Raw genomic sequence first — 15,951 nt, forward strand, 5'->3', positions numbered from 1 at the left:
TGTTTTTACATTGATTGGAATGATGGATACTCCTCTCTTAGTTTTTAAATTCGGCCGATTTTACCTTTTTTAGTTTTCCAGTCACACACATTTCTTTATATCCACAATGCAAATAATTTTAGTATAAAAACCAAAGTGGAAGAATAGCTGCTATTTTCCTAATGACTTAATCGAAGTGAAAAATTAAGATTTATTTTGTTTTGATCCTTCGAAATGAGTTGTGTGTGATTAGTCACATTCTGTGAAAATTGTAACTTTTTTATTTTCTCAATTTTTAATCTGTTTGATAATTGAACAAATGACACAGGTTTAGACAAGGCCATATTATTCAGTGGTTAGTGTAAGGGCCTTACATTTTAAGGGACCACGATATGACCTGGTCAGGATCGCTGGTGCATCGCTAAATGGTCGCTAGTGAGCTGCCAAACAGGCAGGTCTCAGCAGCGGTCGTTACTTACCTGTCAGACGCGGCAATGATGACGTCCACGCGTTGCTCGTCGGTGCCAGCAGGAAGCCACCGACGAGAAATGGACCAGGCCGATCTCGCACGATCACCAATAACCAGCTGGGGAGCCAGTCGGAGGTAAGGGCCCCATCACACATAGCGACGCACCAGTGATCCCGACAACGATATGACCTTGTCAGGATCGCTGGTGTGTCGCTACATGATCGCTGGTGAGCTGCCAAACAGGCAGCTTCACCAGCGATCAGCACAAGCGACGCATGTCGCTTAGTTACCCACTGTGTACCTTAGTTACCAGCACGCTGGTGCAGGGAGCTGGTAACCAAGGTACACATCGGGATTCTAAGCAGCGCGCGGCACTTAGAAACCCGATGTGTACCTTGGTTACCAGCTCCCTGCACCAGCGCGCTGGTAACTAAGGTACACATCGGGTTTCTAAGCGCTGCGCGCCACTTAGAAGCCCGACGTTTACCTTAGTTACCAGCGCGCTGATCGCTGGTCTCCCGCCTGTCACACGCAGCGATGCGTGCTGGCCAGCGGGAGACCAGCGATCAAAAAAATGTCCTGGCCATTCCAGGACGATCAGCGATAACCGGCAGGGGGCCGGTCGCTGATAAGTGTCACACACAGCGATCTCGCTGGTGAGATCGCTGTTGCGTCACAAAACTTGTGACTCGGGATCGCTATGTGTGACGGGGGCTTAAGTATCACGTGTAGCAATATCGCTAGCAATATCGCTGCTGCGTCACAAAATCGGTGATGCTTTAGTGATATTGCTAGCGATATCACTGTGTAAAGCCCCCTTTAATCTGGCTAAATTTAGGAATTTTTAGAAAATGCTAATTCAGTTCCCACCTCTTGGTTGCTTAACTTTTTTTTAAGCCTCTGGTTAAAAATGGCACAAAATAATAAAGCGTTGGGTTGCTGTTACCTTATTGTTACACATAATTAGTTTTTTGTTTTTTTTTTTTTGTTTTTTTTTTTCAATACCAAGTGTCCGGGTTGTACAATGGCTCTTATAAAACTGTTTTAGCAATTGATTCTGTGCTCCTCCATTCATCTTTGGTTAGTATGTACAATTGAGCGTTTGCTTTAGTAAGGCATGGTACTGTGAAAAGAGGGAGGAATCCATTTCCATCCATACCTGAAGGCAAATTTGTGAAATACATATCCAAAATATGTCACAAGCTTTTACAAGTTAATGGGATATACCTATATCAAAGATTGTAGCTAAACTTGTCTCTCTTTAAAAAAAAAAAAAATGTGCAATTGCCTTGACATGAAACAATGTAAAAAAAAAATACATTTTAAGTATGTTAGTGTTTACCTTTAGATAATAAAATTGCTCTTTGGGTGAGTTTACATTACAAGATCTGCAGCACTAATCGACCGCCAATCAGTAGTTAGTATTCGTTAGCTGATCGACGATGGCTTAATAGCTTGTTTACAGTCAGGCTTTGCTTTGGTTGTGCTCTGGAGGAACTGTAATAGTTTGATTCACATAGGTTGCCATTGTTATCAGCATTGCAGGTCTTATTTACACAGGATGATGCACTGCCAAGAATGGCTAACTTTTGGGCAAGCCAATAGTTCATTTCACCTGACGTACAAGTATTTTTCTCATTCATCAAGTCATCATCAGCCTGTTTCAACTTCAAGTTTATCTGCACGGAAACTATATTTTTAAAAAATGCTCATTCACCGTATTCTTGCAGTCTAAGTGCACCTTAAGTTTCAATCTGCAATCTTAATTTCTTCATTCATTCTGAATCCCCCTGATATGTAATTTGCTGATTTTGTCCAAGTTTCAGATTCTTCTTTTGTAAGGAGTGTCTATCCCACTAATAAAGGCAGGATGTGTGATCTGTGTGTATCCAGTGTAATGCGGTCTTCATTAGTTCATAAATCAGCGCATTTCTAATTTGACACTCAATTCATATGTCCTGTAGCCTGTTTCTCTCCTTAACTACTCTTGAGACCTGTGTACATACCTCCTCCCTGCTAGTATCAAGACTGAGAGAAGGGATGGGAACGCTAAGATAACCGTCACACTTGGCGACGCACCAGCGATCCCGACAACGATGCAACCTGGTAGGGATCTCTGGTGCGTCGCTACGAGGTCACTGGTGAGATGTCAAACAGTCAGATCTTAACAGCGACGCAGCAACGATACGGAACGATACGACGGTCGTTGGGACCCTGTCTCTCAAACCTGTAGTATTGAGGTTGTTTGTCGTTGTCCCTGTCAAACACAGCAATGCATGCTGCAGGCGGGACACCAGTGATCAAAAAATGGCCCAGGACATTCGAGCACGATCAGCGACATCGCAGCAGGGGCCTGATCGCCGCTATGTGTCACACGTAGCGAGATCGCTGTTGCGTCACAAAAATCGGTGACGCAACAGCGATCTCGCTATGTGAGACGGGGGCCTAAGAGCTGTCAGAACCAGGAGGAGAAGCCTCGACAAATTTCTAGCAGTTTTGCAAAAGTGCTGAGCTAGGTAAAGGACATAGGCACTGCAGCAACAAAATGGTAGACATGCTTAATTTTACATGTAGTAAGCAAATTAACGATAAAATAAAATTCTGTGCTAGGATGTGTAATAGTTTTTTCGGTTTGTTTTCTTACTGTTTTTCCTGGAGATATTCATTGTGGTGCAAAGGTCCCTTCTTTGTATCTTTACCAGTGGTTATTGTCATGGCTGTGTTCCTGTAGTTATTGGTAGTATTTTCTCGCCCAGTTACCAGAAGAGCACATTTGTAGAGCAAGCACAATAGATCCTAGTTTGGCCACCCTTCTACTAGTCAATGGTCGAGAGCAGGACATTTCCCTGACATGACGTTACTTATATCAGGGTTTGTAAGCAGATCAATTGGTTCTGGGTTATTACGGCACCCCTTAATGGTCACATCATGCCTGCCAAAGAATGTAATCAGCGTTCAGCACCACGTCATGTAAAAGGGTAAATTGGGAAAAGCCAGTACAACTTTTGATGGAAATTATGATTTGGGGTCTGTGAGGGATTCTACAGCTTCAGAACAGACTGCTGCATTTTTGATCATTATGTTGCCCATGTGTGCAGAGGACAGCAAACCGATATATATAATAACCCACATGCAAATGTACAGGGGTATTTTTTTGTGAAAAATGGCAGCATTCTCTAATCTGGTCTGTTGTACAGGCCAGAGTAATGCATGAAAAAGCAGATGGCTTCTGATACAACAGCCCTAGGTGAGCTATATTTACTTAGTGTTCTGACATGTGGGTTAGAGACGCTGTCCACACCGTATACAGGTACATGCTAGTCTTTAGGTGTCGTCCTGTGTAGTCTTTGTGAGGTGCACTTACAGAGCTGCTGCGCACACCTGCTCTTGGGTCAGTTGCGGTTCACTGCTTTTCTGTGACTTTTGTGGTCATGTTCTGTGCAGTGTGAAAGTATGCAGCGTAGACACATCATATAGTATTAGTTCTAGTTTCTATATTTAGAAATTCTAATTATGATTTGTATTGTGCTCGGCATAGTTAGTGCATTACTTAGGCCCCTTTCACATATCCGTTTTTTGGCGTCAGTCACAATCCGTTGACTCGACGGATCCGTCGCAGATTGTGAAAAACTGTTGCGCTGGATCCGACTGCCCTACCTGGTAATAATAATTGGAGCATGCTCAGTTTTAAAAAAAAAAATGCAATCCGTCGCTTTTGTCTGACTTTTCGACGGAGGCAAAAAGCGTTACTTTGTCCGTCGTCTCCGGCCGCCGGGCACAAAATTTCCGATGGATCTGGTGAACGACAAATGAAATGTGAGGTCATCTTTAGCAATCCTTTGCTAATACAAGTCTATGAGAAAAAAAACGGATCAGGCGGCATCCTTTGCTGGATCCGTTTTTTCAAAAATTTGCTGGATTGCGACTGATGTAAAAAAACTGATGTGAAAGAGGCTTTACAGCAACAGGATGGATAGATCTATTGAGGTCAGTTCATTACATACCATAGGTTGGCTTATTTTTACTTGCTACAAGAATTAAAATTGCATATTTAACAATTAAAGAGCAAAGAAAATTCATTGGATACACACCATTGCTCATAAGAGTATCTATTTAAAAGTGGCAGAATTAGTGCAAAAATATCTGCCCCGGTCACCAGAATGGGTTTGTAGAAATTCATGTGCAGGCCGCTAAAACCCCCTTCAGTTGAATTAAACTGATCCTAAATCACGTACATTTCTACAACAGATCTACTGCATGCAAACAACTCCTAAGCATAGATCCACATTTGGTGAAAATATTTTTTGACTGCAGATTTCTGTGCAAGTCAGCTGCGAATTTGAAGCCAGATCTTCATTTGTAGAATCTCATTTAGAGCTCATGCAGTCTTCTGTGAATTTCGGTCCAATAGTGGACCGCACTGAAAGGACTAGCCGTGGATCTCCTGACCCAAGATTGACAGCCTCATAGAAATATATAAAGTTTTCACACTTTGATTGGGAGAGCTGTTGCCATATTGGACCAAAATCCCTTTTTTGTTTGGTACTATAATTCACTGCTTTTTATAGTCTCCCAGAGCGATCCTTTTAAAAGCACAAACCCTTGTTAAATTCAACAGGGCCACATGTAAAATAAAAACGCCACATACTCACTCACCTGCCTTTCCAGCAATATTGGTCACTGTATCTACTTGTGCTTGCTTGGCATTCTGTCATGCGAGTGCTGCAGCCCATACAACAGTTAGTGGCCACTGATGGGCTGCAGGGCTTATGTGTCATGACAATCAGCACCCACTCATGGGCTTCAGCGTTTACTTGAAATAACAATCGTTGACCACTGAAGGGCTTCAGTGGTCGGGTGACACTATATATGTGTACTGTGCAACAAATGCATTATGGCATATGCTCTACTTCTGAAAGCTAAATTGATTTGCCAGATACCAGCTCATGAGGTCATAAGGCATTTTAAAAATGCAATGAAGTTAGTTGTTATTCAGAGGTTGCTACTTGGCAGATATTTCTTAAGTACCATAGTTTGTGGTGTAAAGTAGCGTTGATCCAAGGCTTGTTCGTTTTTAGTCCCTAGTACATGGTGTGATCGGGTCAGGTAGATGTCAGCCCATACATTTTTCTTAACTGATAAGCAGTAACTTCTTATCTGCTGTTAGTTTACCATCTTTCAAAGTTCAAGATAGCTTAGTGAAAACAATGAGGAGTACAAAGCAAGCAGTGAACCTCATAGGAACAGTACAGCAGAGCTGAACCTTGTCTCATTACAAACACAACATGGACATTTGCAGTTGTAGTTTCATAGAGCTGTGAGTTCTGCTGTACTGTACTTCCCCTGCAATTACTGTGAGATGGAAGCTGAAGCACTGTGACAGGACACCTGCAGATGTAGTTGTAATGAGACAAACATCACTTTTTCTGTACAGTGTTCTCTGCTGTACATTGTTTGCATTTATCTCACTGCAGAGCTCTTTATAATTATTAGAAAAGTGTCGGTCATTACGTCTCACGCTGGTAACGTCCCCTTTTTATTTAAAATAAGTTCTGTAGGCAAATTCTCATATAGAACAGTGTTCGACCCATAGATCTTAGTAGATAATTTGCATACAAGAAATATTTTTTTTCTCTTGAACAAGACATCAGATTGCCGATATCAAAGTATGATTTTATTCAGCTTCCTATGACCTACGTGCCCATTTATAAGTGCTTCTCACTAAATTAGAATATCATCAAAAAGTTAATTTATTTCAGTTCTTCAATACAAAAAGAGAAATTCATATATTATATAGCGTCATTACAATCAGTGATCTATTTCAAGTGTTTTATTTCTAATAATGTTGATGATTATGGCTTACAGCCAATGAAAATCCAAAAGTCATTATCTCAGTAAATTAGAATACTTTATAACACTAGATTGAAAAATGATTTTAAAATCCAAAATGTTGGCCTACTGAAATGTATGTTCAGTAAATGCACTCAGTACTTGGTTGGGGCTTCTTTTGCTTCAATTACTGCATCAATGCAGCGTGGCATGGAGGTGATCAGCCTGTGGCGCTGCTGAGGTGTTATGGAAGCACAGGTTGCTTTGATAGCAGCCTTCAGCTGGTCTGCATTGTTGGGTCTGGCGTCTCTCTTCTTCCTCTTGACAATACCCCATAGAGTCTCTATGGGGATAAGGTCAGGTGAGTTTACCGGCCAGTCAAGCACAGTGATCCTGTTGTTTTTAAACCCGGTGTTGGTACTTTTGGCAGTGTGGACAGGTGCCAAGTCCTGCTGGACAATGAAATTTCCATGTCTAATAAGCTTGTTGGCAGAGGGAAGCATGAAGTGCTCCAACATTTCCTGGTAGACGTATGTGCTAACCTTGGTCTTGATATAAAACACAGTGGACCTACACCAGCAGATGACGTGCCTCCCCAAACCATCACTGATTGTGGAAACTTTACACTAGACCTGAAGCAGCTTGGATTGTGTGCCTCTCCACTCTTCCTCCAGATTTTGGGACCTTGATTTCCAATTGAAGTGCAAAATTTACTTTCATCTGAAATCAACTCCTTGGATCACTGAGAAACAGTCCAGTCCTTTTTCTCCTCGGCCCAGGTAAGAGGCTTCTGGTGTTGTCTATTGGTCATGAGTGGCTTGACACAAGTAATGCGACACTTGTAGCCCATGTCCTGGATACGTCTGTGTGTGGTAGCTCTTGAAGGAATGACTCCAGCAGCAGTACATCTCGCCCAAATTTTTGAATGGCCTTTTCTTAACAGTCCTTTTAAGGCTGCTGTTATCCCTGTTGCTTGTGCACCTTTTTCAACCACATTTTTTCCTTCTGCTCAACTTTCCATTAATACACTTGGATACAGCACTCTGTGAACAGCCAGCTACTTTAGTAATGACCTTTTGTGGCTTACTCTCCTTGTGGAGTGTGTCAATGACTGCCTTCTGAACATCTGTCAAGTCAGCAGTCTTCCCCATGATTGTGGAACCTACAGAAACAGCCTAAGGGACCTTTTTAAGAGCTTAGGAAGGCTTTGCAGATGTTTTTTGCTATTTATTCTAATTTGCTGAGATAATGAGTTTTGGGTTTTCATTGGCTGTAAGCCATAATCATCAACATTAACAGAAATAAACACTTGAAATAATCACTTTGTTTGTAATGACTCTATATAATATGAGTTTCACTTTTTGTATTGAAGAACTGAAATAAATTAACTTTTTGATGATATTCTAATTTAGCGAGAATCACTTCTAGATAGCTTAGGAGGGTTAATCCTACTGAAAGTTTCACTTTAAATCTAATCATTAGTATGGACCAGACACAACTGATGGTTCGTTGGTACATTGCAGCTCATATGATCAGTGGCTTCCTAGTCAAGAGAACGGGTAATTAGATTGCTAGCGTGCAGAATAGGTTTATGGGGGCATGTGGAAGACTCCCTTCCTCTACCCATATGACAAACTGGCAGCTGTAACATATGCAATAGTCATCTGACGTATCTTCTGCCGTGCAAAGACCTTTCCAATACTGTGAAGCGGATTTGGATGAGACTGTTATGGGATTCCTGTTTGTGTGATTCATAGTTTTGCAATTTTAGTGCACAGATTAGGTGTTTTTTGCTTTAGTGACATTGGTTACAGTGACCGGGCAGTGCATGGGTTGTGATTGTTTGTTTTTGCTGTTTTGCTGCCTCTGACATAAGTCAGTGACTAATTAAAGGTTAAATTTTTGCTGTCTCACCCATTCTAAAGTATAAGACTTTGAGGCAGCGTGTAAATTTCCTTCACTATGAACAATATTATTCTTTTGTTATACTGGTCTGTTTCAGCTCGACCACAAGGTACATAATTTACACAATGGAAGTATACAGTTCTACAGCTATATATATACAGCTACTGCTGATACAGATATTTTGTGTGAAGGAACATTTCTGTGCTCTGCTGCGTCACCTCTTATTACTGTTCTATCTGTAGTCCATCTAGCAATGCTCGTATTTTTTAATGCTGCACTTTAGAACCCATTATTTCTTAGGCGATGCTTCTGAGAGCTCAATGTCCGTGGTTTTGACTTTTAGGCAGTGATTTTTGTACAAATACTACTTTTTGTGGTTAGGATTTTCACAACATGGACTGTATTTTGCGTTTCTCTTTCAAATGTCATGAAATTGCTAAAGGCTTTTCTAGCCATATAAAAGTTATAAATGCTAATTATTGCACTTAAGCCTTGTGAAATGTCTTTGTATGCAGGTTGTAATACTGTTTTCTGTCTTTTTTTTCATAGGCCTGTGGGGATGCCCAAAATGGAAAAAGTTTACTTGCACAATCCTAGTTCAGATGAAACTATTACTTTAATATCTATATCTGCAACAACGTCGCATTTTCATGCATCTTTTTTTCAAAATAGAGTAAGTTTTGGTCACTTTCAGTACTGCTTTTTACTTTCTTTATTCTTTAGCAAAGTAATAGGAATCTCCGATTGCATTATCATATACAGTGGAAAACTGTGCTCCTATGACCTAAATAGAGAGGTCAGTAAGGCTGGACATATTACCGTAGATTGCCGTCTGTCTCTCCCCAAACAAATGTGCTCCTGGCTTGGCTGGAGTCCATGTATTCTGAATCAGATCTTTTTATTAAACATTCAGGAATCAATACAGAAAGAATATGACCTCTTATATAGCTAGTAAAAATTACATTGAAAGCAGATATTATTTAAAGGGTAAAAATTCCTCCTGTGTAAGAATAAATAAAAAGAAGAAAATCTCAAAACAAAGATATTTGCATAAATTGAGCCTACAAACAACATGGCTCCACAAATAAACAAAAATCAAAATTATACATCAGTGCCTCAGTTCAGTGGGGAAACCAGCCGCGCCACCCCGCATCATATTTCGCCCCCCGCGGATATCAGGTCCGATCCCCCCAGCCCCCTCCCACCGCGCCACTCAAAATCCGCTTCGCCACAAAGGACACTAGACTTTATTTTTGCTCCCCAAGCACCCAATCACCGCAAGCACAACAGCAACTGGTCCAACATCACATCCCGTACCAGTGCGCCCGAGGGGAGACCCGGTGACTCCATCCATGGCTGCCAAATTTTGTAAAACTTTCCCAATGCTTTTCTTTTTAAATAAGCCCCCCTTTCCAATCTAATGACATTATTTAGTTTATTTTTAAGCTCTGACAATGTTGGTGGCATAGGATCCAACCAATGATATGCAAGTATCTTTCTTGCCTGATACAGGATACGTGCTACCCCCAGGGCCACTGCAGAGTCCGGGTCAACCCCCTTCTCCCACAAATTCAACAGGAGTGCATGTATTTTGAGTAGGGCCGCAAAGTACCCTGCTGCCAGATATCTCTGCCATGGCTGACCTCCCAAAGAGCAAACTGAATGGGCACCCGAAGTCCCTCTTCTCTAGGGTATGTGCACACAAAGCATTTTTTTTCCACTGGACAAATACAGATAATTTCCAAGAAATTGCAACACCAATTTTACCTTAACGTGTGTGTTTGATGCATTTTTTCTTCTTTAAGCTTTAGTAGTGAAAATGCTGAAAGAACTGACTTGTTGGTCAAAAAGCTCAAAAATAAAAAGTGGTTCTGTTTTTAGCTGGGAATCTATGCTTCAAATTAGAATTCTGATGCAGTAAATGATGACACATTGCTAGGAAGTATCCGACTTCTTGGATCCTCTCTGATCCTAAAGCCCCCGTCACACACAGCGAGATCACTAGGGAGATCACTGCTGAGTCACAAGTTTTGTGACGCAACAGCGGTCTCACCAGCGATATCGCTGTGTGTGACAGGTATCAGCGACCGGCCCCCCTGCCGGGTATCGCTGATCGTGCTCGAATGCCCTGGACTTTTTTTTGATCGTTGGTCTCCCGCTGGCCAGCACGCATCGTGTGGCAGGCGGGAGAGCAACAATCGGCGAGCTCCCAGCTCGTATCCAAGGTAAACAGCGGGTAATGCCAGTGTCTGGCCGTACAGGAAATTCAGAACATGGTCTGCTCATACCACATCTACTGGGCAGGGAGGACACGAGAGTATACAGACATTACAGCAGACATTACAGCACAGCATCACTGCTGATTCTGTGTGAGGTGAAACATTTCACTGCCTGTTTTTAATCAATGTTTTACCTCAAATCATCATTTGCTATCCCCTGGTTCCTGTCTGTATACTCTTTAATGAGCCTTGCCACATGACATAAAAGCCAAATCAGAATCTCAATTTGCAGACACTGTTTCGGGGTACTGCCCCTCATCAGTGCAAAGTGTGATATCTGCTTTGGCTGGGTGAGAGGCATCTGACAAGGACTCAAGGGGTAACGTTTCTGCTTTCGGAGAGTGACCTGTGACGGTGAGGAGACTTTTAAGCCTTACAATCCTCTACTGTGGGAAATTAAATATGTAAATTATCTCTTCAGAGTAGAACAGGACTAGAACTCTAGAACTCCTAAAAGTCAATATGTGGTGTAAACGTTGTCATGATTCCCCTCAATACCTCTTTGCGATTGGGTGGTCACGTGACTGCATTCATGCAACTTTGAGACTTGCCGTACTAGACTTTCCTCTGCGTTGAATAGTGGTGGAGTGTCTACTCAGCACATACGGGAACTGCAAGAATGCAATGCACATGAATGTGGTAACAGGACCGCTCATATGCATGGCAATATAGGAGAATTGTGACAGTGTGCACATCACACACTGTGGCTATTCGGCAGTCTGCAATCCCATAGCGTGGATTCAGTTTTCTTTTCGTTCTTGAAGATCTCTTTAACCCCTTTCCAACATGTGCCGTAATAGTATGTACATGCCGGACTCCTCCTGTTTGGTGCAGGCTCTGGCGCTGAGCCCATACCTTTCTGGGCACATGACAGCTCATCTATAACAGCTTACATGTTCCCTCAACAGCCACGGTGGAATCGCTATCCACCTGCGGCTGTTAACTAGTTAAATGCCAATGTCAATCTCTGACAGTGGCATTTAAGTAGCGCTTACAGGAAACGCTTCACTAATACCGCCCATCGTTGTCCACTTCAAATGATCGCAGGTCACCGATGGGCCGGCATGACAACCAAACATCTGCAGCAGACCTCTTTGGTTACAGAACAAAGAAAAGTAACTTAAATAGTGCACACTCCAAAAAATGAAAAAGTGAAAAAAGCTTTATTGGAATACAATAGTGCCAGAAACATTTAAAAGCCATTAAAAACAAACAGGCATGAAGAGGCTCGTAATAAGAGCGTCCATGCACAGGCATAATGCGACAAGTAATCCCAAAAAGGAATCCAATTAGATTCAAGATATATAGAAATTACCGTAGATAGATATAGCGGCGCAAATATATATGGGCTGAATCAGCTGCGAGTATCAATAGTCCCCTACCACAATGGGGTATTATTCCTCAAAATTGTGTGTGTGTGTGTGTGTGTGTGTGTGTGTATGTATATATGTGTGTGTGTGTGTATATATATATATATATATATATATATATATATATATATATATATATGTGTATACTCGCGCTTTAACTCAGTCACAACAAATCATTACTGATAAAAAACACTAAAAGAAAAAAATACCTTATTTTGGTTTGTTGAAAGATGTTCAATTAGTGGATGAGGAGGGACGTGGTTAATAGCAAATGCCTAAAATAACCAAGTAAAAGTTAGGAAGACAAATAATTATTTAGGAGCTTTATATAGAGGCACTAAATAAAGTGAATGGGTGAAAAAATGTGTAAAAATTCATGCCTTTTTTAACATGCGGTAAAAGTATTTATGCGCTATTTAGCAGTTATGTGCTGAGTTAAAGCGCGAGTGTGTGTGTATGTATATATATATATATGTATATATATATTATACAGTGCCTACAAGTAGTATTCATCCCCCTGCAGATTTAGCAGGTTTGATAAGATGCAAATAAGTTAGAGCCTTCAAACTGCACACAAGAGCAGGATTTATTAACAGATGCATAAATCTTACAAACCAAAAAGTTATGTTGCTCAGTTAAATTTTAATAAATTTTAAACATACAAGTGTGGGTCAATTATTATTCAACCCCTAGGTTTAATATTTTGTGGAATAACTCTTGTTTGCAATTACAGCTAATAATCGTCTTTTATAAGACCTGATCAGGCCGGCACAGGTCTCTGGAGTTATCTTGGCCCACTCCTCCATGCAGATCTTCTCCAAGTTATCTAGGTTCTTTGGGTGTCTCATGTGGACTTTAATCTTGAGCTCCTTCCACAAGTTTTCAATTGGGTTAAGGTCAGGAGACTGACTAGGCCACTCCAACACCTTGATTTTTTTTCCTCTTGAACCAGGCCTTGGTTTTCTTGGCTGTGTGCTTTGGGTCGTTGTCTTGTTGAAAGATGAAATGACGACCCATCTTAAGATCCTTGATGGAGGAGCGGAGGTTCTTGGCCAAAATCTCCAGGTAGGCCGTGCTATCCATCTTCCCATGGATGCGGACCAGATGGCCAGGCCCCTTGGCTGAGAAACAGCCCCACAGCATGATGCTGCCACCACCATGCTTGACTGTAGGGATGGTATTCTTGGGGTCGTATGCAGTGCCATCCAGTCTCCAAACGTCACGTGTGTGGTTGGCACCAAACATCTCGATCTTGGTCTCATCAGACCAGAGAACCTTGAACCAGTCTGTCTCAGAGTCCTCCAAGTGATCATGAGCAAACTGTAGACGAGCCTTGACATGACGCTTTGAAAGTAAAGGTACCTTACGGGCTCGTCTGGAACGGAGACCATTGCGGTGGAGTACGTTACTTATGGTATTGACTGAAACCAATGTCCCCACTGCCATGAGATCTTCCCGGAGCTCCTTCCTTGTTGTCCTTGGGTTAGCCTTGACTCTTCAGACAAGCCTGGCCTCGGCACGGGAGGAAACTTTCAAAGGCGGTCCAGGCCGTGGAAGGCTAACAGTAGTTCCATAAGCCTTCCACTTCCGGATGATGCTCCCAACAGTGGAGACAGGTAGGCCCAACTCCTTGGAAAGGGTTTTGTACCCCTTGCCAGCCTTGTGACCCTCCACGATCTTGTCTCTGATGGCCTTGGAATGCTCCTTTGTCTTTCCCATGTTGACCATGTATGAGTGCTGTTCACAAGTTTGGGGAGGGTCTTAAATAGTCAGAAAAGGCTGGAAAAAGAGATAATTAATCCAAACATGTGAAGCTCATTGTTCTTTGTGCCTGAAATACTTCTTAATACTTTAGGGGAACCAAACAGAATTCTGGTGGTTTGAGGGGTTGAATAATACATGACCCTCTGAATAAACTTTTCACAATTTAAAAAAAAATTAAACAAAGAAATAACATTCTTTTTTGCTGCAGTGCATTTCACACCTCCAGGCTGATCTACAGTCCAAATGTCACAATGCCAAGTTAATTCCGAATGTGTAAACCTGCTAAATCTGCAGGGGGTTGAATACTACTTGTAGGCACTGTGTATGTATATATATATATATATATATATATATATATACACAATTTTGAAGATATATAGAAAGTTCATAAGATGCAATCTCTCAGGTGAAACTAAGCACTGTTATACAAAATTTGTTAAAAAGATTATCAATAAATAGTGTCAGTATAAAAGAATATTGTTGATCACATCATATGAAAGTAACCAACACCTGAAAGCAGTCAGATGACCTCCGCACTATAGTGCAGAAACATGCCATATACAGTTGTGGCCAAAAGTATTGACACCCCTGCAATTTTGTCAGATAATACTCAGTTTCTTCCTGAAAATGATTGCAAACACAAATTGGTATTATTATCTTCATTTAATTTGTCTTAAATGAAAAAACACAAAAATAATTGTCCTAAAGCCAAATTGGAGATAATTCCACACCAAACATAAAAAAGAGGGTGGACAAAAGTATTGGCACTGTTCGAAAAATCATGTGATGCTTCTCTAGTTTGTGTAATTAACAGCACCTGTAACTTACCTGTGGCACCTAACAGGTGTTGGCAATAACTAAATCACACTTGCAGCCAGTTGACATGGATTAAAGTTGACTCAACCTCTGTCCTGTGTCCTTGTGTGTACCACATTGAGCATGGAGAAAAGAAAGAAGACCAAAGAACTGTCTGAGGACTTGAGAAACCAAATTGTGAGGAAGCATGAGCAATCTCAAGGCTACAAGTCCATCTCCAAAGACCTGAATGTTCCTGTGTCTACCGTGCGCAGGGTCATCAAGAAGTTTAAAGCCCATGGCACTGTAGCTAACCTCCCTAGATGTGGACGGAAAAGAAAAATTGACAAGAGATTTCAACGCAAGATTGTGCGGATGTTGGATAAAGAACCTCGACTAACATCCAAACAAGTTCAAGCTGCCCTGCAGTCTGAGGGTACAACAGTGTCAACCCGTACTATCCGCCGGCATCTGAATGAAAAGGGACTGTATGGTAGGAGACCCAGGAAGACCCCACTTCTTACCCCGAGATATAAAAAAGCCAGGCTGGAGTTTGCCAAAACTTACCTGAAAAAGCATAAAACATTTTGGAAGAATGTTCTCTGGTCAGATGAGACAAAAGTAGAGCTTTTTGGGCAAAGGTATCAACATAGCATTTACAGGAGAAAAAAAGAGGCATTCAAAGAAAAAAACACGGTCCCTGCAGTCAAACATGGCGGAGGTTCCCTGATGATTTGGGGTTGCTTTGCTGCCTCTGGCACTGGACTGCTTGACCGTGTGCATGGCATTATGAAGTCTGAAGACTACCAACAAATTTTGCAGCATAATGTAGGGCCCAGTGTGAAAAAGCTGGGTCTCCCTCAGAGGTCATGGGTGTTCCAGCAGGACAATGACCCAAAACACACTTGAAAAAGCACTAGAAAATGGTTTTAGAAAAAGCACTGAAGACTTCTAAGGTGGCCAGCAATGAGTCCAGACCTGAATCCCATAGAACACCTGTGGAGAGATCTAAAAATGGCAGTTTGGAGAAGGCACCCTTCTAATATCAGGGACCTGGAGCAGTTTGCCAAAGAAGAATGGTGTAAAATTCCAGCAGAGCATTGTAAGAAACTCATTGATGGTTACCGGAAGCGGTTGGTCGCAGTTATTTTGGCTAAAGGTTGTGCAACCAAGTATTAGGCAGAGGGTGCCAATACTTTTGTCTGGCCCATTTTTGGAGTTTTGTGTGAAATGATCAATGTTTTGCTTTTTGCTTCATTCTCTCGTGTTTTTTCATTTAAGACAAATTAAATGAAGATAATACCAAAGAATTTGTGATTGCAATCATTTTCAGGAAGAAACTGAGTATTATCTGACAAAATTGCAGGGGTGTCAATACTTTTGGCCACAACTGTAGTAGAAGGTACTGACAAATGCAGAGTACAGATAGAGATCAACCATTTCCCATGTTGCAATAGTGAGGAGAGTTGGTGAGATGAGCAAATAGAATAACAGTATAAATATCAAGACATACTTGCCACAATAGCCCACAATAGCCTGCCAGACCCAACGCATATCGCTA

General features: G+C 41.6%; 1 protein-coding gene across 4 annotated transcripts in view; it reads left to right on the plus strand.

The window, feature by feature from the left end:
• Positions 1–15,951, plus strand: part of TMEM131 (transmembrane protein 131) — a 186,505-nt gene that overhangs the window by 88,762 nt on the left and 81,792 nt on the right. For all 4 annotated transcript variants that reach the window (XM_073565065.1, XM_073565066.1, XM_073565064.1 and 1 more), the window contains one exon: positions 8,732–8,855. In XM_073565065.1, the coding sequence (XP_073421166.1) occupies positions 8,732–8,855 (124 nt within the window). The remainder of the gene's footprint in view (positions 1–8,731; positions 8,856–15,951) is intronic.

This window comes from Dendrobates tinctorius, unplaced genomic scaffold (assembly GCF_039654945.1).
Source record: "Dendrobates tinctorius isolate UK_male_01 unplaced genomic scaffold, ASM3965494v1 ptg000528l, whole genome shotgun sequence".
NCBI lineage: Eukaryota > Metazoa > Chordata > Amphibia > Anura > Dendrobatidae > Dendrobates > Dendrobates tinctorius.